This window comes from Toxorhynchites rutilus, chromosome 3, assembly GCF_029784135.1.
Source record: "Toxorhynchites rutilus septentrionalis strain SRP chromosome 3, ASM2978413v1, whole genome shotgun sequence".
NCBI lineage: Eukaryota > Metazoa > Arthropoda > Insecta > Diptera > Culicidae > Toxorhynchites > Toxorhynchites rutilus.
In genome coordinates this window covers 27,741,268-27,767,050 of record NC_073746.1, presented here as the reverse complement: position 1 = coordinate 27,767,050, position 25,783 = coordinate 27,741,268, and the positions used below count along the sequence as shown (strand labels likewise).

General features: G+C 42.4%; 1 protein-coding gene across 11 annotated transcripts in view; it reads left to right on the top strand.

Annotated features, from left to right (window-relative positions):
* Positions 1-24,594, top strand: part of LOC129777510 (histone-lysine N-methyltransferase 2D) — a 578,056-nt gene extending 553,462 nt beyond the window's left edge. For 9 of the 11 annotated variants that reach the window (XM_055783818.1, XM_055783817.1, XM_055783814.1 and 6 more), the window contains 10 exons: positions 5,799-6,205; positions 7,314-8,200; positions 8,265-8,525; positions 8,600-8,957; positions 9,018-9,247; positions 9,314-9,481; positions 9,540-9,748; positions 9,815-9,978; positions 10,049-10,184; positions 21,846-24,594. In XM_055783818.1, the coding sequence (XP_055639793.1) occupies positions 5,799-6,205; positions 7,314-8,200; positions 8,265-8,525; positions 8,600-8,957; positions 9,018-9,247; positions 9,314-9,481; positions 9,540-9,748; positions 9,815-9,978; positions 10,049-10,184; positions 21,846-21,897 (2,872 nt within the window). In that variant the 3' untranslated portion in view covers positions 21,898-24,594. The remainder of the gene's footprint in view (positions 1-5,798; positions 6,206-7,313; positions 8,201-8,264; positions 8,526-8,599; positions 8,958-9,017; positions 9,248-9,313; positions 9,482-9,539; positions 9,749-9,814; positions 9,979-10,048; positions 10,185-21,845) is intronic. The other 2 variants (XM_055783812.1, XM_055783813.1) reach the window with 2 other exon arrangements.
* The last annotated feature ends 1,189 nt before the right edge of the window (positions 24,595-25,783 follow it).

Here is a 25,783-nt window from a genome sequence, read left to right as displayed (position 1 = left end):
ATATTATTTTAAAAAAAATACTTAGAATATAAGTGCCAATTTTAAAATGGCAGAGGGTGGGGGACCTTCGGATATGGAGGTCTCTGACTCTAGTTCCCTCCTAAGTGATAAAAAAAGTCACTCAAACGCGTACCAAATACGGAAGATACTTCTTCTGGGGACGAGTCAGCTAACCCTACCAAGCCTCCCTCCAAAAAACTAGCAAATCTCCCATCTGCCCTTAACAATCCCACTCTACCTTCAACCTCGTCTTCTCCCTCTGTTCTTCCCGCTCCTTCTCAACCTTCGTCTTCCCACTCTCAATCCCCGTCCTCGCCTTCCCCCCCTGTTATTCCCACTCCCCGTGTAAAGGTCTATCCAGAAAATGCGCCCGGAACTGGTCCCTGGGTTGTTTTCTTCAGGCCTAAGCCAAATGGAAAGGCGTTGAGAGTCATGCAGATCGCGAAAGATCTGGCAAGGTATACCTCCGTTTCGGAAATTTCGAAGGTTAGACCAAACAAATTGCGAGTTGTCGTGAATTCCCCGTGAATCTACATTCCCTCTCACATAGTTGAAATTGAGGGTGTGATAACCGAAACGGGCTTGACGTGCGAATACATTACGAGTGAAGGTACCGGCCGTTTTAAAAAACTGCCCTCGACGACTGTTAAGATCTTGGGTTGCCGCCAGCTCGGAACAGTCTCCCATGAAGGAGAAGAAAAGAAATTTACGCCGTCCAACTCGTTTCGAGTCACCTTCGCTGGTTCAGCTCTTCCTGACTACGTGATGGTAGATAAATTGAGGTTAGCCGTGCGACTTTTTATTCCAAAGCCAATGACTTGTCTAAAGTGCAAGTCAGTTGGTCACACGGCTGCTTATTGTGCCAATAAAGAACGATGTGCCACTTGCGGAGAACAACATGAGGGGAAATCCTGCAGTGCGACTGAGCATAAGTGTCCATATTGCGGGGGATTCCCACACGTGCTCTCAGCTTGTGAAACATACAAGGCTCGCTGGGAGAAACAGAAGCGCTCTTTGAGGGAACGCTCTAAACGCACTTTCGCAGAAATTTTGAAGGGCGCTTCTCCACTGGCTCAAGAACAACAACCAATCAATACACACAATGTCTTCGCTACGTTGCCAGTTGACGAAATGTAAGCGGATACAGCTAACGGGGGCACGCCGTTTATTTCTCAAGGGAATCCCCGGCGCAAAAATGTGACCACTCCCAAAGTTCAAGGACATGTCCCTCCGGTGATACCCCCTGTTAGCTTGCCCAAAAAATCGAGTGCAGCGGATAAGCAAATTCAGGTCCCTCCTGGCCTCCGTGGTAATAGTTCACCTTCGAACGACCCAGCACTCGAGGGGACATCAAAAACCCCAACTGTCCCTATTTTTCCGTCAAGTTCAACTTCCCAATCGGGATTTATAAAGTTGTCTGACCTTGTGGATCAAATCTTCACGTGTTTTAATGTTTCCGACTCCATCAGAACCATTGTCACCGCAATGCTTCCAGTACTAAAGACAATTTTGCAGCAATTGATGCAAACATGGCCCCTCCTTGCAATGATTATCTCTCTTGATGTCTAATTTAAATAGAGAGGTCGGAGATATCACTGTTTTACAGTGGAATTGTCGTAGTCTTATCCCTAAATTGGATACATTCAAATTTCTAATTCATAAACTCAATTGTGATGTTTTTGCTCTATCCGAAACCTGGCTTTCTTCTCAAAATGATCTCTCTTTCCACGCGTATTAATATAATACGCTTGGACCGCGATGACAGATACGGAGGGGTACTATTGGGGATCAATAAGTGTCACTCATTTTTTCGAATTGACCTTCCACCTATTGGAGTGATCGAAGCTGTTGCTTGTCATGCAAACATCAGAGGCAAAGACCTCTGTATAGTCAGCTTGTATTGGCCTCCGAGAGCTGCGGTTAGCCGCAAACAACTTGTTGACATGTGCTCACTCCTTCCTGAGCCGCGATTAATCTTGGGAGACTTCAACTCTCACGGAACTGCCTGGGGGGAACCGTACGACGATAATCGTTCATTGTTGATATATGACCTTTGTAACAGCTTCAATATGACCGTTTTGAACACTGGGGAAACAACACGTGTACCTAAACCTCCTGCTAACCCAAGTGCTCTTGACCTCTCGCTTTACTCGAATTCACTATCGTTAGATTGCAAGTGGAATGTAATCCAGGATCCCAACGGTAGTGATCACTTGCCAATCAAAATTTCTATCACCAATGGGTTGAACTCTTCTGAATCAATAAACATGGCATACGACCTCACAAGACACATTGACTGGAAAAAATATGCGGACGCGATTGCTCTAGCCATCAATTCCAGAAATGGTTTGCCTCCATTGGAGGAGTATAACTTCATTTCTCGTTTGATCTATGACAGCGCGGTTCGCGCTCAAACGAAACCCATCCCAGGTTCCACTATTCGTCGAAGGCCTCCCAATCCATGGTGGGATGGCCAGTGTTCCAAGCTTTATGGAGATAAATCGAATGCATTTAAAGCTTTTCGGAAACGTGGAACCATTGAGAATTTTCAAACGTATTTGGACCTTGAAAATCAATTTAAAAACTTGATCAAAGGGAATATATATTGAATAATATGTTATATAACTTGCTTTGTGAGAAACATTTGAACTTTTCTCACGGAGGTTCGGCAGTAAGTCGGGTCTCTTACATGGGACTCCCCCAGGGCTCATGTTTAAGCCCCCTTTTGTACAACTTCTACGTAAGCGACATTGACAATTGCCTTACACAAAATTGCAGCCTAAGACAACTTGCAGATGATGGAGTGGTGTCTGTCGTAGGATCAAACGAATCCGACCTGCAAGAATCCTTACAAGATACTTTGAACAATTTTTCAACCTGGGCCATTGGGCTAGGGATCGAATTCTCCACGGAGAAAACAGAGATGGTGGTTTTTTCTAGGAAGCATAAACCAGCAAAACCAAAGCTTCAACTTTTGGGTAAACCGATCACTCATGCTATGTCATTCAAGTATCTTGGGGTCTGGTTCGACTCTAAATGTACTTGGGGGCCCATATTAGGTATCTGAGTAAAAAATGTCAACAAAGAATAAACTTTCTCCGTACAATTACCGGCACCTGGTGGGGAGCCCATCCCGAAGATCTTATAATGTTGTATCGAACAACTATTCTCTCAGTGATGGAGTATGGCAGTTTCTGTTTTCAATCAGCTGCCAAAACACATCTCATTAAACTCGAGCGAATTCAGTATCTTTGTCTCCGTATTGCGTTGGGATGTATGCCCTCAACGCATACCATGAGTCTCGAGGTTTTGGCAGGCCTACTCCCACTAAAAGATCGCTTCAATTTATTATGTCTTCGGTTCCTCATCCGGTGTAAGGTTATGAACCCATTGGAGATCGAAAATTTTGAGCAGCTTATCGAGCTAAATTTTCATTCTGGATTCATGAGCTCATATCATGAATTCGTCTCCATGCAGGTTAATCCTTCTTCGTATATTCCCAACCGTGTTTGTTTTCCTGACTACATCAATTCCTCTGTGCATTTTGATCTGTCCATGAAGCAGGATATCCATGGAACATCAGACTATCTTCGATCCAGGATCGTTCCAACGATCTTCGATGCAAAGTATGGGGATATCAATTGTGATAATATGTACTTTACTGATGGGTCCTCTATGAATGAGTCCACAGGATTTGGAGTGTTCAACGAATTTTTTAGCACCTCACACAGTCTTCAGAATCCTTGCTCAGTGTATATTGCTGAATTGGCAGCGATACACTGGGCGCTGGACAGCGTCGCCTCACGACCTGTTGAACACTATTACATTGTAACGGATAGTCTTAGCTCTGTCGAAGCTATCCGTTCAGTGAGGCCGGAAAAGCACTCGCCGTACTTCCTTGAGAGAATACGAGAAATTTTGAGTGCTTTATCCAGACGCTGTTATGTCATTACCTTTGTCTGGGTCCCTTCACATTGCTCAATTCCGGGTAATGAGAGGGCTGACTCATTAGCAAAGGTAGGTGCAATTGAAGGCGATATTTATCAGCGTCAAATCGCCTTCAATGAATTTTATTCTTTAGTCCGCAAAAATACCATAGTTAACTGGCAACGCAAATGGAACGAAGATGAATTGGGCCGGTGGCTCCACTCGATTATCCCTAAGGTTAGCCTCAAACCATGGTTCAAAAGTCTGGACTTGAGTCGGGACTTTATTCGCACCTTCTCCCGACTCATGTCCAATCACTGTTCGTTAGATGCGCTACTCTTTCGTATTAATCTTGCCGACAACAATCTTTGTGTTTGTGGCCAAGGTTACCACGACATCGAGCACGTTGTTTGGTCGTGCGAGCTGTATCTTGTCGCCAGATCGAATTTAGTAGTCACCCTTCGGGCCCGAGGAAGACAGCCCAATGTGCCGGTGAGAGACGTGTTGGCTCGGTTAGACCTTGATTACATGTCCCAAATATATGTATTCCTTAAAGCTATCGATCTTCGTGTGTGATTGTCCTTACACCCTTAGTTTTTCCTTTTCCTTTTCCTTTGTGAGAGATCGGATCCCTTCTTAAGAATAAGATGAAATGTAAAAACATATTAGATATAAGATAGGTTTAAGAATTGAGCGTGATGAGTGTGATTGAGAGTGTGATTGAGAGTGTGAGTGTGATCATTGTCAATATATCCTCATATCCCCTCCTTTTCCTGAAGAAAATATGTCACCCTTCTAAACTCGAGTCGACCGCGAGTAATCGGTTTCCTATATTATTAACATTAGAATTAAGGAAAAATGTTTATATACTAGTAACAATACAGTAAGGAGTTCGGCTCATTTAAACCTATGTAACTGAGCCTGTAAAAATAAACGATTTAAATAAAAAAAAAAATAATTTTTAAGTTATAAATTTTCGTAAAAAATAGGAAAAACAAATTGGCTTTTTCCAAAAAGTAGTTTAATTCTATTTCGAATAGTTCAAGTATGCAAAGTTGCTTAAATGACCTATGTCTTTACACCCACAACTCATGCTGCCAACTACTAAGACGAGTTGAAATTCGTCTATTGTGAAAAAAATTGAAAAATCACAAATCAATGAAAACGATGGCAAAATTACATGAATATGGCAAAATTACTTCGAATTGCTTCCGCGTCCACCGTATCCTCCAGATTTCGCCCACAGCGACTATTTTCTGTTCGCAGACCTGAAGAGAATGCTCGCTGGCAAGAAATTTAAGACCGATGATGGAGTGATTACCGAAACTGAGGCCTATTTTGGAAAAACCGCTGTATCGCCCTCGAAGACAATTATGTTGAATAATAAATTTAAATTTTGCAAAAAAAAATTGTTTTACTATTTTGCCTTATAAACTTTTCAGCCGAACTGTAACTAATAGAAAGCCAAGTAAGCCAAATACTTAATGTTTTTCACAATTATGAGAAGACAAAGTATTGTCAGAGAGTAGCTAAATTTGTGGTAAATATTGCACACAAAAAATGAAAATTGCAGAACACTAAACTTCATGTTCGTTTTTCTCGAATCATGGCACATGGTCCAGTCTGACCTAATTCCGACCATGTTTTAAACTTTATTTCTCTATATTCACAATTAAAGCCAAATTGTTTGACAATTGATATAACAAAACATATTAAAAAAAAAGATACTTACTGAACTATCAAATGCCAACAATCTTATCATATTATACTTTTTTCGGAAGAAAAAAATAGAACCGTCATCCAAGCAATTAAGAATCCAAGAATCTGAAGATTTGAATAAAAAATCAGCATCTTTCACTGTCTCTTCTCAGCTCTCCCGACACTAACGAACGTAACGTGCCTACTTTGAAGGACCAGTCGCCAATAAGCGCCCCGACAGTGCCACCACTTCCAGTGACCCCAGCTATGCCACCACCGAAACTATCCAGCTCAACGCCAACCCATCCACTGCCAGCGCTTTCATCAACGGTGAACTCCGGATCCGGCTCGCGAATTCCACCTGCCGTCCCATCGGCTCGTTTCGAGCACGCGAAACTCAAAGGATTCGAAGAGAAGGATCTGTTCGGCGATGGAGGAGCCGGTTCGGAGGGAAGCACCACCGAAGACTACGCGACCTGCACCGACAACTCGAAGCGCACCGGTTCCACACCGCCCGTTGGAGCCAAAGGTATATTTAAAACCACCCTCGCCATTAGACCAACAACCAAACAAGTAACAGGTTCGAAGCCCATTCTTCAAAGCAAGCATTTGTTCCCCAATTTTGTCTCTCTGCTTTTACGTTGTTGTCAACTTTAAAACACACACACACAAACGCATCACACATATTCCTAACTAATCTCTTTACTCATTAAAGCCATTAAGTTCCCTGTTCCCCCAGAGCCCTCAATGTTATGTTCTCGCGTAGATTGTTGAACATTTATTCAGTTCGCTTTAAATTACGATTGATTATATAATTTGACGTTTTTTGTCATCGTTTATTTTTTTCGCTATAATCGATGTTACGTAAACGAGAGAATTGATGGCTATTTACATATTGATTGGTGTTAATTTAATAACTGTTGAAACCCACAACCCCCAACCAATCTGTTGACACACCCCACTCTCCCCTTCCTCCCACACACACACACACAAACCAACACACTTTCCCCATAATTCCTGCTAGCTGCTATTCCCCAAACACACGGTCGGAAATTCATTGCGCACCGTATTATTCCTAGAGTTACCATCGCTAGTGTTATTATCGGTTCGATTCAGGCACGGTCTGTTGGCATTCACACGCGCGCATACAATAGAGCTAATTGAGTACTATAAATAAACCCAAACCCCCCCCTTCAATTGGCTGGATCTGACCAACCTGACCTCACCCTCACCCAGCTTGAAAGTGCCATTTGCATACTTCCGAGCACTCACTCTTGGTCAATGGGGACTGGCACCAACCGCAACCAACGCCAAGATACAAAATATCGCTCGTTGGCGATCGAATAATAATTGGCTTAACATTGTGTGCGCAACATTAAAGCATTCTCCCCTCCGGGGGGTGTGACCGAATGTGACGAAGATTGAAAATTAATGTTCGATTAAATTCCAATTGGTTTATCTCTGGGCTCTCCATTCACTTCGTTGCGTTGATAGCGAAAACCCTCCCTTAGAATAATACACCTCTTCCACCTTGTTATGAAGCAGCTTGTTAGTTAATGTACGATTAGTTAGTGTTGAGTTAAATTCATGATTTGAGCCAAAAGCCAAAAATACTTGTGCAATGGTCATGTCCCAAGCGCACCCAACTCCACGCCACCGCTAACCTCCCCCATTTATTGTGAATCCAGCAAACGCCGTGCAGGAAGGATCATCCTTCGAGAGTGCCTCCTCGTTGTACAGTCTGGCCCGCGTCGATGCCATCTGTGAGGATACTCCACCGGTCGAGGAGAACACGGCCACGCCACAAATTCCCCCACTGCCGAAACCATCGCCAGCCCATTCGCTCAGCAGCAGCTCGAGCGGAAGCTACAATATGGCCACCAAGACGCGAAGGAGTTCACCATCGCGCACAGTTGTGCCAAAGCCACTGCCAGCCAAGGTGAAAATAAAGCCCGAGTCCATTTCGGATGACGAGAGGAGCGAGAAACGTTACTCGTCATCCCACGACGAGAAGGACATTCGAGGAACGCTGACCAGACCTGCGCGGAAGGGACGCGATTGGAACGAAGAGGAACGACGCAGGAAAAAGAGCGCCTTCAAGCTGGAGTTCGACAAAGATTCACTCAAAACTTACACAACACCGATGCTGCGACAGCCAAGTCCCGGATTCAAGAAGCTCTCCCCGGAGGACAAGAGTGCGTTGAATGTTCTGGATGGGGCGAGCCCAAGCAGCAAGCAGAAACGATTCCGACCCAAGACTCGGAAGTCACCACGAACTCGAACTGCCACCAGCGATGATGTCACCAGCACACCGATGCGACGAAGCAAAACACCTCTTATTAAAAGCCCTGAAAAACCTGCGATTCATACTCCGACTCCAATACCTAAACTGAGTCCAGTCCAGTATTACTCGCAAATCAAAAGCCCACCGAATCAGGAATCACCCAAGAAGCAAAAAATATCACCCGAACAACGACTGAAGGCCATCTCGACGGAATCACTTCGGTCGGTTTCGCCCGGATCGGACTCGGTGTTCTACAGCGAAGCGGACGCCCTCTCCCAATGCGAGCAGCAAGTATGTTTACCGACAGCGTTGAGACTGTATTTTTTGTAAGAATTAAAATGAACACTTTCCAAAGGTCCACTGCCATCACTGTGGTAAGGAGGTTGAGGCTATCAGCATCCCTGGCGAACTGGAGGGATCCCTAGCTACGCTTTCGCTTGACTCGACGGACGCTGATCGGCCGGATATCGTCCAGCCCCCGGAAGGGTTCGCCGACTCACCGCAGTGCACCAAGACGACCCACCGGCTGTACAAGAAGATGGACAAGCGATTTCGCTCCGAAGATCGACACGCCGACCGGCGCCACTTCAAGTCAAGGCAGGAGTACCGGGCGAAAGTGAGTCAACACCCAGTCAAATTTCTGGTGATCAAAAAGAACTGTGTTTATTTCTGTTATTATTCTTAATTTAGAGCGAGGAACGAGGAAAGGACGACAGTGAGCAGAGTAATCTACGATCCGCAGGATCTTCACCTTGTGTCGCGCCTGTAGCTCCGTACGGTGAACACCAAGCCGAACCGGAGCAGGGTATCTACCGGGGTAACTACCGAGCCGGAACGTGGATTTGTATCGCCGACCGGGACGCATTTCGGCGGTACGATTTGTCCAGCGATGGGAGCTTCGAACGACCTACGCGAACCGTAGCCGAGCGCCGGGGATCAACGGATTCCGAGAAAGATTTCTACAAGCGGTACCAAGCGATCAGTCATCGGCTGGTGCATCGCAGGTCCTGTGTGGAGCTCTACCGGCGGCAGAATACTACCAACTTCGGTATGGTGAAACCGGTTTGTTGATTTCGTTCCTAACTCATGAAGATCATTTCTTCTTCAGAACCAGACAAAATAGTGGTGGTTAGCCGGAAATCGGGTGAATTTGGCTTCCGTATCCACGGGTCCCGACCGGTGGTGGTCTCGGCTATCGAACCTGACACTCCGGCGGAAACCTCCGGACTAGAAGTTGGAGATATCGTACTTTCCGTCAACGGGATTTCGGTGATCGATAAGAGCCACTCGGAAGTGGTCAAAGTTGCCCACGCCGGCAGTGATACCTTAGAGCTTAAGGTATTATTACAGCACACTGTCTTACTTGTTTTCGTTGATGGTGATTTCATGATTTCGTTCCAACAGATCGTTCGAACTATTGGGGTACATTCACCGCTGGAAGATAACACTCCGGTGGTGGCAATTTACGCCGGCTTTCTGTGGCGTCACTCTAATTCCTCGAGTAAGAAGTGGGTGCGGAGATGGTTTTCGCTGCGACCAGATCACTGTCTGTACTATTTCAAATCTGAGTTGGTAGGTCATCGATAATGGTTTGAGATGATTGAATTAACCTTTTGTCGAATTGTGGCAGGATATTCATCCAATCGGGGTTGTCATTTTAACGAATCACAAGGTGGAACGGTTATCGGCGGAGGTTGGAGGTCGTCCATTTTCATTCACCATAGACACCGGGGAGAACACCAAAGTGCAACTAGCAGGGGATAACGACGAAGCTGCCAGCCGATGGATTGCCGTAATCAGTCATGCGGCGCAGCAGGGTGATCCCTGGCTGGATAATAGGTAAAAGATTCGATTGACAGTGATCCGAAATTGAGTATGTTTCCAACCAATAATTTCTCAATACAGCGCTCGAAATCTACGGATTCCGGCGAGTTGTGTACCCAAACCGGACTGCGTTGGTCCGCTGACAAAACTGGGGAGCAAGTGGCGTTCGTGGACCAAGCGGTACTGCGTGCTGAAGGATGCCGTCCTTTACTTCTACCACGAAGCAAGCAGCAAGAGTGCTTTCGGTAAGTGGCTCTTGTAATTTCAAGAAGACAAATATTATTTTTTGTTGTGCAATTGCTAATCGTTCTACAGGAATGGCATGTCTGCAAGGATATCGCATACAACCATCCTCTGCCGGGGGTAAGAAATACGCCTTCGAGATTGTCCCACCGGAACTGACCCTTCGTCATTACTACTTCCACACCGACACAGAGATGGATAAGAGGCGGTGAGTAAAATCATTTTTGTATTAGTTGAGGCCCAAAGAAGCTAAGATGAACAATTGCATATTTCAAATTGAGCACTGAAGTCATTCAGAGAAAAACTATCTATGCGGATAACAGGAGCAATTTATCATTTGAACGATTATCAAAGTCAAACAATACGAAATAATGGATAAAGCATCAAATGGCATAAATTTGCTTCTATAAGTATATGGGGTCGAGCCATGGGCGTTTATAAAGGGTCATCCATTAGCGACTTGACAATTTTGTGTCTTCGTGTTAGCGAACCTTTAAAATATCATAATGATCTGTCAATGTCAAAACGTTAGTCAAAATCAACATTTTCATCATGGTGAAGTATTCGGAGTCGATGGTTGCTCCTAACATACCGGGAGTTCGGGTTCGATTCCCGTTCTGGTCGGGTGAATTTTTCGACAAAGAAACTTCCTCCGACTTGCACTATGATCACGCGTCTAGATTTAGTGCTTGCCACTCAGAATACATTCAAGGCGTGTTTTTTGGCACAGAAATCTCAACTAAGTACTAATAAAAATGACGCAAGTAATACTACGTTGAGACGGCGAAGTTGCTCTAGGAACGTTAGTGCTATTTAAGAAGAAGAAGAAGACTGCAACTGGAAGAGTGCTTACTCCAATATTCGCACGTAATAACCGTCCCAGCCTGCAGGGTTGTTTATAGTTTAGTGGCCAAATTTGATTCTACTTTTGTGAATCCCTCCGAAATTACCCAAATCAGTCAATTGGACGGCGTTCTCAAGAATTGGGCGAATTTCATTCTTAAAATGTAATAGTTAAACTACAACCGGAATAAATTTTGATTCAATGTCTCGTAGAACCTGTGTTTTATTTAAAAAAAAAGTTGAAAATCCCTTAATGAAAGACCCGTTCATTTACCGAAATATTTTTCCATGGCTACAATGGCTACAAGTACTGAAAGAATTGTAATTGCGGATTTTTGAAAAAAAAAACTAAATTAAAAAAATGTCCCGTACAAAATGTTCGCTACAAAATGGCGGACTACATATTTCCTCAAAAACCCATCAATTTGGGTATGCTGGGGGTCTTCGTAGCCACATTGGTTGCGCGTTCGTTGAGTGAGCGATCGTTCGTGAGTTCAAACTCAGAGCCCTCAATTGACCATCTTTGTGTTGTTAAAGAAGAACTACGTCCACGCAATAGTCATCAGCGATGGAGATCGATCCACGGTCGAAATAAGATCGATTCATCCATACAACTGATCTGCTCTGCAAGAAACATTGGGCTGTTGTGCTATAAATAAAACAACAATGATCATATCAACTGTCACCGCTGTCCGGTGCAAACTAACAGTCGCAGCGGTCCAATGTTCCTACAGAAAAAGAAATGTATATATATCTCATGTCATTGCCGCAACATCTCGCCTTTTAGATATGATTATAGGTTGAAAATCTTCGCTGTCTGGAAGACCGACGTGGTATGGTGTGTTGTATGGTCGGTGTGCTAGCAGCAGCCGACTCGAAACTGGAAGATTTTGTGCTTGAAAACGAGGATGACAGATCGGCGTTCATGCCCGGACCAGCAGGTGGTGATAACGAGGGAGTCCGGGCCATGTCGCTTGCGTTCGCAGTTGTAGCTGTTACTTCGCTGCTTGAATCACTGATTGGCGATATATTCCAAGCATCAAGGAGCACATCCAAGGGAAGTTGCTTCTGCCTTGGCGATGTGCTTACTTCAGGAACATGATCAAAACTAGATGATGATCGGCTTTTCAGTTGGTTTAGATGTGAGCGAACTAAGCTCTTTTTCGATTATCTTGCCGGGAACCCAATTCCAGACGTTCTTGGTATAAATCTTGACGTAGACAGGGTCACTGACATTGAAGGATCTTATGTTGAACTTCTTCTGGTCGACAGGTGGCGTTACTGATGGTGGACATTCAGTTGGCGGACGTAGAAGTTCGAAACAGGTGCGTATCCGCCGTCCGAACATTATTTCCGATGGTGATAGACCCTCAGGTGCTGACCGGTTCGGTCTGCTTCGGTAAGCCAACAAGAACGTTTCCAATGCTTCAATGGTTGACTCTCGCCCTTTTTCGAGTTTCTTCATCGCCAGCTTGAATGTATCGACGAACCGTTCCACCTGGCCATTGGATTGTGGGTTACATGGTCGATTCTGTTTGTTGAACAGAACCAAACTCGTGAATTGGGTGCCGTTGTCTGACACAACCGTTTCCGGCATACCTAGACGTGCAAAAATATTGCGTAGGATGTCGATAGTTGCGGATGCCGTGATGCGACGTGTACGGATAACCTCCGGCCATTTTGAGAAAGCATCCACGGCGAGTAAATAATAATCACCGTCAATGGGGCCGGCATAGTCCATATGGACACGTTGCCAAGGGCGAGTTAGTTTGGGCCACGGTACAGGTGTGACTGCGGCGGTTGACTTCCCTGTTGTAGCACATGGTGAGCACGTCTTTACGTAATCGGCGATCTCGTTGTCCAGCGACGGTCAATAAACGTAGCTGCGCGAAAGAGCCTTCATCCGCTGGTTCTCTGAGTGTCCTCTGTGGAGTTTCACAAGGCATCGCTTACGTAGCGGAGACGGAATCACAAGTAAAGGGTGTGTCACATCAAATTGCATCACGGAAAAAACGCTGTAGAAATTCGCCCAGTAGACCGATCCTTTTGAAAATTTTAGACAGTAAAATAAAAGCTATTGAACAACTTTTGGCATTTTCTTTTTATTCATACTTCGAGCCCAAGCCCGTATGCTCGCACCTTCCTCTTTACCCCGTCCATAAGGTTCTGTACAACGTCAGGTTGTAGTTTTTTTTGAACAGAAATCCATTTTCTTTTGAAGTCCGCCTCCGATTTGACAACTTTTGGGTTCTTCCGGAGGGCCTGCTTCATAATCGCCCAATATTTCTCTATTGGGCGAAGCTCCGGCGCGTTGGGCGGGTCCATTTCCTTTGGCACGAAGGTGACCCCGTTGGCTTCGTACCACTCCAACACGTCCTTTGAATAGTGGCACGAAGCGAGATCCGGCCAGAAGATGGTCGGGCCCTCGTGCTGCTTCAATAGTGGTAGTAAGCGCTTCTGTAGGCACTCCTTTAGGTAAACCTGCCCGTTTACCGTGCCGGTCATCACGAAGGATGCGATCCGCTTTCCGCTAGAGCAGATCGTTTGCCACACCATGTACTTTTTGGCAAACTTGGATAGTTTCTGCTTGCGAATCTCCTCCGGAACGCTGAATTTGTCCTCTGCGGAGAAGAACAACAGGCCCGGCAGCTGACGAAAGTCCGCTTTGACGTAGGTTTCGTCGTCCATTACCAGGCAATGTAGCTTCGTCAGCATTTCGGTGTACAGCTTCCGGGCTCGCGTCTTCCCCACCATGTTTTGCCTTTCGTCGCGGTTAGGAGCCTTCTGAACCTTGTATGTACGCAGGTCCTCCTACTGCTTGGTCCGCTGGACGAATGAACTTGACAAATTCAGCTTATTGACGACATCCCGGACCGAACTTTTCGGATCACGTCTAAACTGCTTAACTACGCGCTTGTGATCTTTTTCACTGACGGAGCATCCATTTTTGCCGTTCTTCACCTTCCGGTCGATGGTTAGGTTCTCGAAGTATCGTTTTAGTACTCTGCTGACCGTGGATTGGACGATTCCCAGCATCTTACCGATGTCCCGATGTGACAACTCCGGATTCTCGAAATGAGTGCACAGGATTAATTCACGACGCTCTTTTTCATTCGACGACATTTTTCCAAATTTACGAAAAATTGACAGTGAACCATGGCCAACGTGATATATACACTCTTATCTGATTGTAAGCGAAAGCTGAAGATATAATTCCTAAAATTTAAATTTCTACAGCGTTTTTTCCGTGATGCATTTTGATGTGATACACCCTTTAGAAAGCGATTCACGGCGTTTGAAAAAACTGAGAAATTCTCGGTCAGTATTACTGGCTAGGGAATTCGGCCAGCCATCCTGGATGTACCGATAAACTTTCTTGAGCACCTGGTCCGATTTAGTATCTTGTTGTACTGCTTTAAAACTCAAGGGGAACACGTTAAAAGTATTATATACAACTGACCTCATATCACTCTCCAGCGTAACGGAAGCGATTACGAAATCTTCATCGGGTCTCGCATGTCGACTAATGAGTCGGGAAAGGATGTCTGCATGACCGAACTTTTCTGTTGGCACGTATTCAATGGTGAAATCGTAGGATAGTAAAGTAAGGGCCCAGCGTTGCAAACGGTTAGCGGTGTAGACCGGGATGCCCTTTTTGCTACCGAAAATGCGCAGTAATGGCTGATGATCAGTTTGAAGCAGGAACTTGCGACCATAAACCATGCGGTGAAATCTTGTTACCGCATATATGATGGGCATTCCTTCCCGATCGGTCTGGCTGTAATTGCGCTCGGCGGGTGCCAAGGCACTCGACGCGTGTTGAACTACTTTAATTGATCCATCAGGAAAGCGATGGCTGATGGTTGCTCCCAAACCGACAGATGAAGCATCGGCTGAAATGATGATGCCCATTTTTGGATTATAATGGGTAAAGAGCAGGTCCGACGAAAGGGTGGTTTTGAATTCGTCGAATGCTCGCTGACACTGTGGCGTCCAGACAAATTTGGCTCTCGCTTTCAGCAGATCATTCATAGGGCTACGCAGGGCACGCATATTCGGCACAAATTTCCCGTAAAAGTTTACGGCTTCGAGAAACGACCGAACTTCCGACACATCCTTGTGTGCCGGCATTAACCTGATTGCCTCTATCTTCTCTGGATCGGGACGAATTTCGTTTTGATCAATCACATGTGCAAGGTACTTTATGTGCTTGCGACCAAACGAACACTTTTCCATACTGACCGTGGACCCGAACTCTTTCAGTCGTTGGAAAAGCGCGTTTAAGTTCTGCCAATGTTCTCCCCCAGTTTCTCCACCCACGATTACATAATCAATATAACCGCAAGTGTTCTTTAATCCCGTCAACATGGTGTCGACGAGTTGTTGAAACGCTCCCGGTGTAGCTTTTACTCCAGGTGCCAGACGATTCACTTTATAGAGGCCCCGGTGGGCGTTGATAGCGAGGAGCATATTCGTTGATTCGCTGACGCTGACGCTGAGGTATCACTCCGACATGTCGACTATGACAATGACTATGACTATGACGACTATTGACAAAAATGTCTTTGGGTAACGCCAACGGATATTGATGCGGCTGAAGGGCATCATTCGAACCTGTCGAATAATCACCGCAAATCCTTATTGTGCCGCTTGCCTTCCGTATGATCTATAAACGCTCGAGACGGTCCAGTTCTTCATCGACGGTTTGAAGCATGGCGTAAGCAACAGGGCTTTGAGGACGAAAAACTGGTCGTTGTCCTGGCTTGAGGTCTAACTTTACTGTTGCTCTGGTGCTCCAACCAAGAGTGCTACTGAAAACTTGTGGGTAAGCAGCTTTGAGTCGCTTAACCATGGACGAAGAGAAGTTGTTTACTTGGCGGCAGAAAACGTTCATGGGAATGGTACCTCCATGCGTTTTTCAGCTGCTCTAAACAGTCCTTTTAACTTAGTGACAGTTTCGTGGAAGGTAAAATCCTTCGAGGTTTTCGGCAGAATATAACTGCTGTAGCGCTCGTGTTCTGTGATACCTAGTTTTCGCATCAGCAACCTAACCATTGCTGGGTCATCAAGTCGTGCAGCATCATTAGCAAACAGCTCTTCGTACCACGAAAACCATGACGGAAAAGTTACATTGTTCTCGGCGTCATACCGAAACTTTTTCACATTCGATGCCAACGAGTCAAGAATCGCCTCGGAATTCGCTGTTGCTGGATGAACACGCGCTGTTGCTCGTTGGACTGCTGCTGGCTGCGGAGGAGCTCGTTCGTAACAAGCTGCTGCTGTTGAAGCTGTCTCAGCACTTGGAGGATGAGCGTGTCAGTGGACATTGACGACGGCTGCTGAATGTTCTCATTCGACATCTCGAAATCGTTTTCAGAAGATGATGGAAGCTTGCGCTTCTTCCGCGTGGGTGGCGCGACTTTTCGGTTTTTCACTTATTACTCCGCGAAAACGACATAAAATTCGCGCATCCGAGTCGTCACTGTTACGTCACGTTATGTGAGGTGGCCGTGATATAATCACATCGAGAGGAAATAAAAAAAACGTGATCGTAAACGTACTAACTCTTTACTAAAAACACGCATTATACATAATACAATAGGCAAATATCTGAATAGTCGAGCACTACTGACTCGGCTTCCGGTTTAGCTTCTGACGTCTATCGTGTGACAGCATGTAGCTGTCACCGATGAGCCCAGCAAGAAAGTGATGGGGCTGCACGCAGTGCTCCCAGCACTTCTGTTCCATTGCCGCAACAGTTCTAGGAGAGGAGATTCTAGGAGAGATGAACAGGTATTTTGTTCAATATTAGTTATTAACTCACATAGAAATTACTTTGATGTTTGGGGGCAAAGTAGAGAGTGGTGGATAATGACTTACAATATTCTGTTAACTGAATCTGAATTATCACATTCTGCTCTTAAAGGGGTCCCTTTTGTGGCTTTGACCCAGGAAAAATATGCCAAGAAATGTATAAGAAAATTTAAATTACAACTCTAGGTGAATAGGCCAAGCTTACTTTATACATGTTCGTACTATTTCAATAATGATTTAAACAAATTTGGACGAAAAACACATTACTCTATCCCTTTAGCATGATATATACGAGTGACCATTTTGCCCCCAACAGGTGATCACTTTACCCCCTGGTCAAAAAAAAGTTCGATTTTTCAACTTTTTTCCTAATGACGAAAAATGTACTATTTTAAATTTTTATAGTAAAAATCGCTTGCTATCTTAAACAACAATAAGTTGAACTACCATATACTTCCAACAACGGGGAAAGAAGCAGTATGTGGGCGCAGGAAATGGGCATAATCCTTAGGGTGACCACTTTGCCCCCACTTCCCCTACGTTAACACACAATTGTTGAAAAATGGCTTCGAATTTTCAAATATTCCATCCGGTAATTTGAAGAAAATGGTAGAATTCGTATCGTGCTTGCCAGGCTTAAATGCTCTGACTGAGCGAATTTTTCTTAGGCGTAAACAAAATTTGTACCACCGAAAAATTACAACTATGAGTCGATACGTTGAAAGAAATAATACAGATCAGGTTTAATTGCAAGGACACATGTTAAAAATTTCATGAATAAATCGCTAAACTATGACTTATGTCAACATAACGTATATACATAAAGTTTTTTTTATGTGTCCCGCGTTAGACCTCTGACCATCTGGTAACTTTACACTAGGACTTATTTTACCTTCTTCGGCACGGGTTTAAACAGCCATTGCCTATACGCCTTCGCCTGTGGTGTTTACCTGAACTAATTAAATGTCTCTAAATTAATTCAATGTAATTGTTACAAACATCACCGCAGGGAACACGATTAGCCCTCTCGGAAAACAGAGGTTCTTAGACGTCAAATAGTGGGCGAGTCAAAAAACGAGCTACGACTGACTCTCGGACTAGCAAGTTGTCAAATAAGTAGAAAACATTGAAACATTATGGTGAAAAGTACGAGTTAAAAACACGAGTTACGAGATGATAGACAATTATTCCTAAATTTATTATACTAGCTAAAATAATATTTACAAGCGAATTTATTGAGCTATAGCCATGAGTAATTATATACACAACTTGAATATTTTATCTAATTAAAATGATAAACACTGGACACAAAACGGATTAAATCGAACAGTTCTTTTTCAGAAACTGCTTTTTCCTGTAATTTCGTGGGTTGAAATTACAGAAAAAGGCAGTTTCTGAAAAAGAACATTCCAGCCGTATGGCACCCGTCATGTTTTTGGTGCCAACATTTCAAACGTCAGAAGTATTTGTTTTCTTAAAAACAGCGATCCGCGTTGACGGCAGTGAGCTTCGTTTACTAGTTTAGGGGAGCGTCAAAGAATAGCTGATTTTCAGTCGGAATGAACGTTTTCAAAATTAAAATTATGAATGAAAATTAGCTTTTCCATATAAAATTAGTATTCTGTTTAAATAAAAACATTTTTGTTTGCAGGTGGGAAAAAAGTATCATACGAAAATTGTTTATGAAGACAATTTTATATTATAAAGAAAAAAAATCAGCAACAATGTTGGAATTGTATGACCATATGGTTAAATGAAAGTCAGAAATACGTGTTTCTAATAATTAAACAACATAATGTGAAAATTTTCATTCAAATTTTAAAATTTGAAAACCGGCTCCGTGTCTTCTAATCTGGTAGAGATTACACTAACGATTTTGGGACCCAAATTATGGCTCTAACTTGAAGTCGCCACCAGACGTCGACGTCATCGCGAATTACCAATTTACCACCATCTGACATATCGTGATGTCGATGATGAACTTTGGCAGCAGAGGGATAGTGAGATAGGCGGTGACGGTAGGTAGAGTGAGATAGCTATAATCGTGTCATACACCTGGAACATTCATTGAAAGAGGAAGGAAAACTTATTATAAAAGAGTAACAAATAAGAAAAATGAATTTATCTAATATAATTCTATATCTAAAATAATTATATTTGTAGCTTTGATCTACAAACTGCGAAGTTGATTCAAGGAATTTCTTTCCGTAATCCGAACAGTAATTTTACCATCAGTTCAACGGAAATCTTAGTTTAATATAAAAAATAAATTGGAAATGGATGCTACGGAGAAAAAAATACTTCAATAATTGACGTTTTTTATTACGCCTGCCTAGACTGTTAATTGAGGGGCTTAGAATGAAAGGGGTGTAAGTGATTTGATCGATTTCTCTACATCGACTCTCTCTCTTCTGGTCATAACTTAGCTGCAAATACATTCCCAGTTGTATTTAACAATGTGGAAGATAGGTCTGAACCTCATCTATCGGATTCTATAGCGAACTTAAATTGGAACTTTTTTGTAGTTGAGTTAATAACTCAACTACAAAAAGGTTCCAATTTAAGTTTATAAAGAGAAATCGATCAAGTCACTTACACTCCTTGCATTCTAAGGCCCTCAATTGGTGAACAACGGAATTTTCTACAGTCTATTAGATTTCAGCGTGGTTCAAACAAGTCTTATACATCGATTTGTTGCAATCGGATGTTGTTTGCTACAAATATATTAGGCTGTCAAAAAAGTCCTGCGGTATTTTTTTTGAATTTTCATTTGTTCATAAAATTAGTTACAATCATCTGTTTTAAGTCAAATATGCGCCGTTTTGTTCGATGACTTGTTCCCAACGAGATGCCAACTTCATAATACCCCTGTTATAGAAACTCGCTTCCTTATTGGCAAAAAACTCGGATAGCCAATTTTCACAGGCCTCTTTTGTGGCTAACTTCTGACTACCTAGCTCGTTCGCCATGGACAAAAACAGGTGGTAGTCACTTGGTGCAAGGTCCGGACTATACGGCGGATGCAAAAGAACCTCCCATCCGAGCTCCCGGAGCTTCTGGCGCGTCACCAAAGAAATGTGTGGCCTGGCGTTGTCCTGATGGAAGACAATGCGGCCTCTGTTTATCAAAGATGGCCTCTTCTTCATGAGTGCTACCTTCAAGCGGTCCAGTTGTTGGCAGTACAGGTCCGAATTGAGCGTTTGGCCATAGGGAAGTAGCTCATAATAGATTATTCCTTGACAATCCCACCAAACACACAGCAGAACCTTCCTGGCCGTTAATGAGGGCTTGGCCACCGTCTGAGCCGCTTCAGCGGCCTTCGACCACGACCGTTTGCGCTTCACGTTGTCGTAAGTGACCCACTTTTCATCGCCAGTCACCATCCGCTTCAGAAACGGGTCGATTTTGTTGCGATTCAGCAGCGATTCACATGCGTCGATACGGTCAAAGATGTTTTTTTGCGTCAACGTGTTTGGCACCCATACATCGAGCTTCTTTGTGAATCCAAGCTTCTTCAAATGGTTAATAACGGTTTGATGACTTATCTCCAGCTCTTGGCCGATGCTACGGCTGCTACTATGCCGGTCTTTCTCGGCTAATTCAGCGATTTTGTCGCAATTTTCGACGACAGGCCTTCCGGAGCGTGGCGCATCTTCGACGACCTCTGCACCAGAACGAAAACGTTGAAACCATCGTTGTGCGGTGGAAATGGAAACTGTATCGGGTCCATAAACTGCACATTTTTTTTTTTTTTGCAGCTTGAGATGCATTTTTGCCTTTATCATAGTAGTACTGTAAAATATGTCGGATTTTCTCTTTAGTTTGCTCCATATTTGCGACACTATAACTCACGAACGACTTAACCAAACAAAACACTGTCAAGGACTATATTATAGCGCGCAAAAATACCTTTCCAAGCTATAGTATGACTCGATACAATGAATATAACTAGAACTACGCGCTTACAACGACACCTCGCGGAAATACCACAGGACTTTTTTGACAGCCTAATATAATGGAACTTTTATTTTTTTTCTATTTAGCTCTACATAATTCTTAGTGGGTAAAATTCCATCCATTATTTCCTTTCTTAGTCTGTTCCTAATCTTTGTTTTATTAAGATAATTTAATAAAATCGTTCTACCAAATGCTGAGGAATGTAAAAGAACTAATAATCATGGTTTAAGCCCATTCCGTAAGTGGAGAAGCTAGTGTTTCACCTGATCTTTTGATCGTTTATATTTTTTCCCAAAAACCTAACCTAAAGTCAATTGCAGAAAAATCAGAGAAATTCAGAGAATTTTTTTCTGAATTCATCGTCCATGCTTTGAAATGAATCTTTGTTCAACAAATTAGGAAAGCATATCAGCTTGTTTAATTTTCCTAATTTTCATGTTATTTGATTCGGATATAGATATATTTACCATAGTCCCAGAATTCAAAAATTTTCTCTCGAGTAATGTTACAATCTGAAACGTTCTCCTACATCAATAACTCTGGGATTACATCTACATACACATTATCCTCAATAAAGCAATGTTGTTCCTCAAAGTTAATCTCGATATAATTTCATAAATTCGTCGGATAATTTGATGTCATGAAATTTTCTAGCGCTGTTTCGAAAAGCCTCGAAACATTTGAGTATAGAGATAAAGAAAAGTAAAGTATAGCTTCGTATCAAGAAAATTTAAATTAATGTAAGCTTTATAGAAGTGGAGAGCTATTGCGACAATTCTCATTTCCAACTTAAAAAAACTTTGACATGGAAACCAGTATATTCATCACGGATATTTTTTTCCGATAAAGTAAAAAGAACAAAAATCAGGTACATTTCAGAAAAATCTGGCAAGTCTAGTTTTTGTCAGATAAGTTGGTATCTCTCTGGTGATACCTTCGAGTACTAGTTCACTAACATAATATAATATATAATAAATTAGAATTTTATTTCCTCAAGTACACTCTGCTCATTCTCAATATAAACAAAAATAGTCTCGTTATTTTAAAATGGACCACTTAGATAACTGTATGAAAATCTCACTTGAATGACACTCTCAATTGTATGTATCTAAAGCAATGAAATCAGTCGACAGTCATTGCTTCAGCTAACTAATCGACTATTTCCTTCCAGGGATTGGGAATTGAAAAACTAACCTTCTCTTTTCTCTTCTCTTTTTCTTTCACGCCATCAATCCGTCCTTCGAATGCGCCACAGCTGGGTGACCGCTCTGGAATACTCGATAGACCGCTGGATGAAGGCCGGCTGAAATACGTTGAAACGATACGAGCAGCTCGTATAGTACACATTTAGGCGCAGAAAAACCATCTTCATTCATTTCCTCTTTTCACTTCCGACGTTTCTCGAATGCACACCAACACCCACGCGTCTCGTCCTTGATTCGTTTCACTCGATCAGTGGTGGCAGTACAAGTCGAACGCTATTACAATTCTTCCTCTTCCCTCTCTGAAACCTCTACACTATCCACAGCCGGCGCACCGACTCTACGCATTTTCACAACAATAGCATAGCGGGGAAAATCATTGTGAAACGGTGCATTTAGGTGCACCCATCCTTTTGGAGCGAACGAACGAACGAACGGATGCTGTGCATGATGACAGAGGCTAGCCACCGATTTATGGTGTGGCAGAGTGTTGAAAGTTAGAAGGAGCACATAAAAAACAAGAAGCCATTTGTGTGAGTATTTAGGTTTAAAGCTGATGCTCAACATTTTTTTAGCAGCGTCGGTAAAATTTTATACGCGCGTTGGTTGTTTTTTGGGACCCAAAGCATCGATGATGCTTTTTAATTCGACCGCCCATGGTTGGGAATCGCACCGTGCGAAACTTGAATTCAACGAACTGAAACAAGCAAATGTAGTTGTACTAAATAAATCGTATTCACAGTCAAATAGAAATGTTTGATGATGATAAAAAGTAAAAAATAACGCACACTACCGCGAGGAAAAACAAACAAAACCCATTTTCAGGCTAGATGTACTGAAAGGATATAAATGTAACGGCAAGAAACTAGAACTATATCAATGTAATGTATTCTAAAAAAAACTATTTCGGCTAACGTGTTGTATGTGGCAATAGTTGAAAATTGACTTCTAGGAAACCCGTTGACTACATAGAATAGAGTTTAAAATTTGCAGTAAATCTATGTGAACCAGCGCAATGTGTATCGAATCGAACAGGAGTAATCGTTGTGGCAAATTAGACGATGTATACCTTATGTTACCGTTTCAGGCAATCGTCTTAAACTGACTGCAATGTTTAGAAGTCCTTGTGAAAATTGATAAATTTTCAAAAAAGTCCATGCATGCTCAAAATTGATATTATTTCTCATGGCAAAACATTTGGAATCCGTTTTAGCCAACCGTTACTGTCATTTGCTTAATTCGTGTATCGTGAAACGACAGTATTAAATCGAATTCTACACCAAAATAAACCATTCCACAGACCCAACACTAACGAGAATACAAATTTAAAAAAAGTCTCTCAAAACAGCGGCCAAAAAACACTTGGAAGTGTTCTGTACCTCGTTCGGTAGCTTCAGCCTTTATGTTTCAACCGAACTCATTCCAGACTGATATCGATACGGGTGATTTCGAAACTAGAAAATATAATACCAACGTTAAAATAAAAGTCAAGTACATCGTCAACGCATCGTTTACCATCGGAACCCATTTTTACTAGGAGCTACCAGAACCAAGAAGTGCAGAACACTTTCGCAGTGTCTGGTTAATTAAGGATAATGAAAATGAAAGTGCTTTGGCAATTCGTGGCTCAATTCCGTACACTGCGGGACCCTTTTGCTTCAACTACTTTCCCAAACTCACCTCTTGTTGACTCACTGTCAGACCAAATATCAAGTACCCTTAAACGGCAATTTGCAGTATCATGACAATAACTGTAAAATTTTCGCGCGAATGTCTGATGTTTCCTGAAACCCTGTCTATTCTTCATTTGCTTCAGCTTCAGCACTCTTCTCTGTGAATGCTTTCCCAGTGTTAGCTTTAAGGGTTATCAAATTCAACAACTACAAAAAAAAACTGTTGGACAAATGCCAAGACAAAACAAAAATAGGGGGGGGAAACCACGATATTCCACATAAAAGAAGCCAAAATAAATGAAACACGGATGACCTTAAACAAAGTGAATTAAATTGAGTTTATAAATAACGAGTAGATAAACGAAAAAACAAAATGCGATTAAAGTTGGTTTTTTAAACAACACAAGGGTATAGAGAAATTAATCTATAAATAAAAGCTATGACAAAATTATAGTATAGTTGAATTTTATAAGGATTATATGAAGCGCAACCGGAAGATTGATTCATCCAAGTGCGTTTGAAGTGAACGTTCAAACTAGAGTATTTATTAGAAAATATAAAAAAAACAAAGTTTAAGATCAGAAAAGAGAACAGCGCAATATTCAAAGTTTTATTTGGATGAAAGTTTAGAATATATAATGCATGAAAATCGAATATTTCACAACACACACACACACATACACAAACACACATACTCTAAAAACTACTTGGCACTCATCTAACCATTTGATAACAAATATCAATTATCGACTAATCGTATTGTATCGAAACCCTAAAGAGATTAGACAGAAAAAGAAGATGAAAATACAATGAAAGCAGCTTGAGATAATATTGCGAAACACAAATAATAACTATGAAAATCCAAGAGGAAACCGCGAATCAGAAATTACCAACCAAAGCTAGAAGCTGTAAGCACTGCCAATTGAACATGAGAGAAAATAGATTACTTCGAAAGCGTAAATCGTTTCCCGGATGACACTGATAGACGGTTAGCAGTTGCTGTTGGTTTTTGCGAGGCGAAAATTGTGGGCGAGAACAGTTGCGGGAAATAGTAGAAAAAAAAACCATGGTGCGATATAGACCAAAATCTAGAACCAATTGTGAGATTATTACTAATAGAATAATATAAACAGACACTGTTTACGCGGAGGACTTTGCTATCGAACAAATATCACAATCCTTCCAGCTTTTTGTTTCAAATATTAAATTTTATACTTAAATTCAATTATATCTGGCATATACGACGGTTCAATCAATTCGTCCGTTGAGTCACTTTTTCGATAATATACACCACACACTTTTGCAATGGTTTTCTTGTTGAAATCATATTCCTGTAGCATACATTTAGGCGTTTGACCTTAAATCGCAACTCTATGGAAACACTGATGAAATATTTCCTTCCTTATAGGCAGACAAGTAACGCATTGAAAATTATTTGAAGATATAGATGCCAGGTTTTTAACATTTTCATACGGCTTAGAAAAAAGTGTCCGATCAACATTAAAATTGGTATGTAGGAGTTTTTGGGGCCGGGGAAGGTTTTCGTGATAGTATGAGACCCCTCCCCCTCTCTAAGGGGGGCTCCAAACAAATTCAACACGAATTTCTGCATTACTCGAGAATTAATCAAGCAAATGAAACCAAATTAGGCATATTGAGGTTTTAGGGAGCAATAAATTTTTGACGTAGAACTACGTCTTTCATTAAGGGTGCCAAATCAGAAAACAGGTCACGTTTTTATGAAATAAAGTTAACGTTAATAACTATTTTTACAGCGAACGGATTTTGGCGATTTACATATTTTTTACATTTGTTTGATATGCTATACATTCGAATCCCCTGGTTTGTAAATGGTTAAAATTCATGAAAACTTTAAGCGTTTCCATCTTCCTATACATTTGTTCTGTCCATTTGTGTGCTTTCCCGAACAGAGCTGTCAATAACGAGCAACGAAGGGGAAATCGTAGGAATTAAAGTCTCCGTGAGCATTGGAAAAGAAGAAGAATGAAGGGGAACACTTGCCTAGAGTATAAACAGTGGATCTCGCTGAGGCAAACTTTCATTCGGCATCGGACTGTTGAGCGATCCAGTTCACTTTGCTTTCGCTGCGCTTCGATCTAAGTTTGGACCCCACCAGTGGTAATCCAACATGGATATCGTCGTGTGGTTTTTTCAGTTTGTTTTTCGCGCTATTCGTACCGTGTGTTTTTCTTTCCGCGTCATAAATAAGACGCTTCGCGTAATGTGTGATGAGCAAGAAGAAGAGGAAGGCAGGCTCGAGCCCTGCAAAAAACGGACGCATTGGGGCAATAAAATAT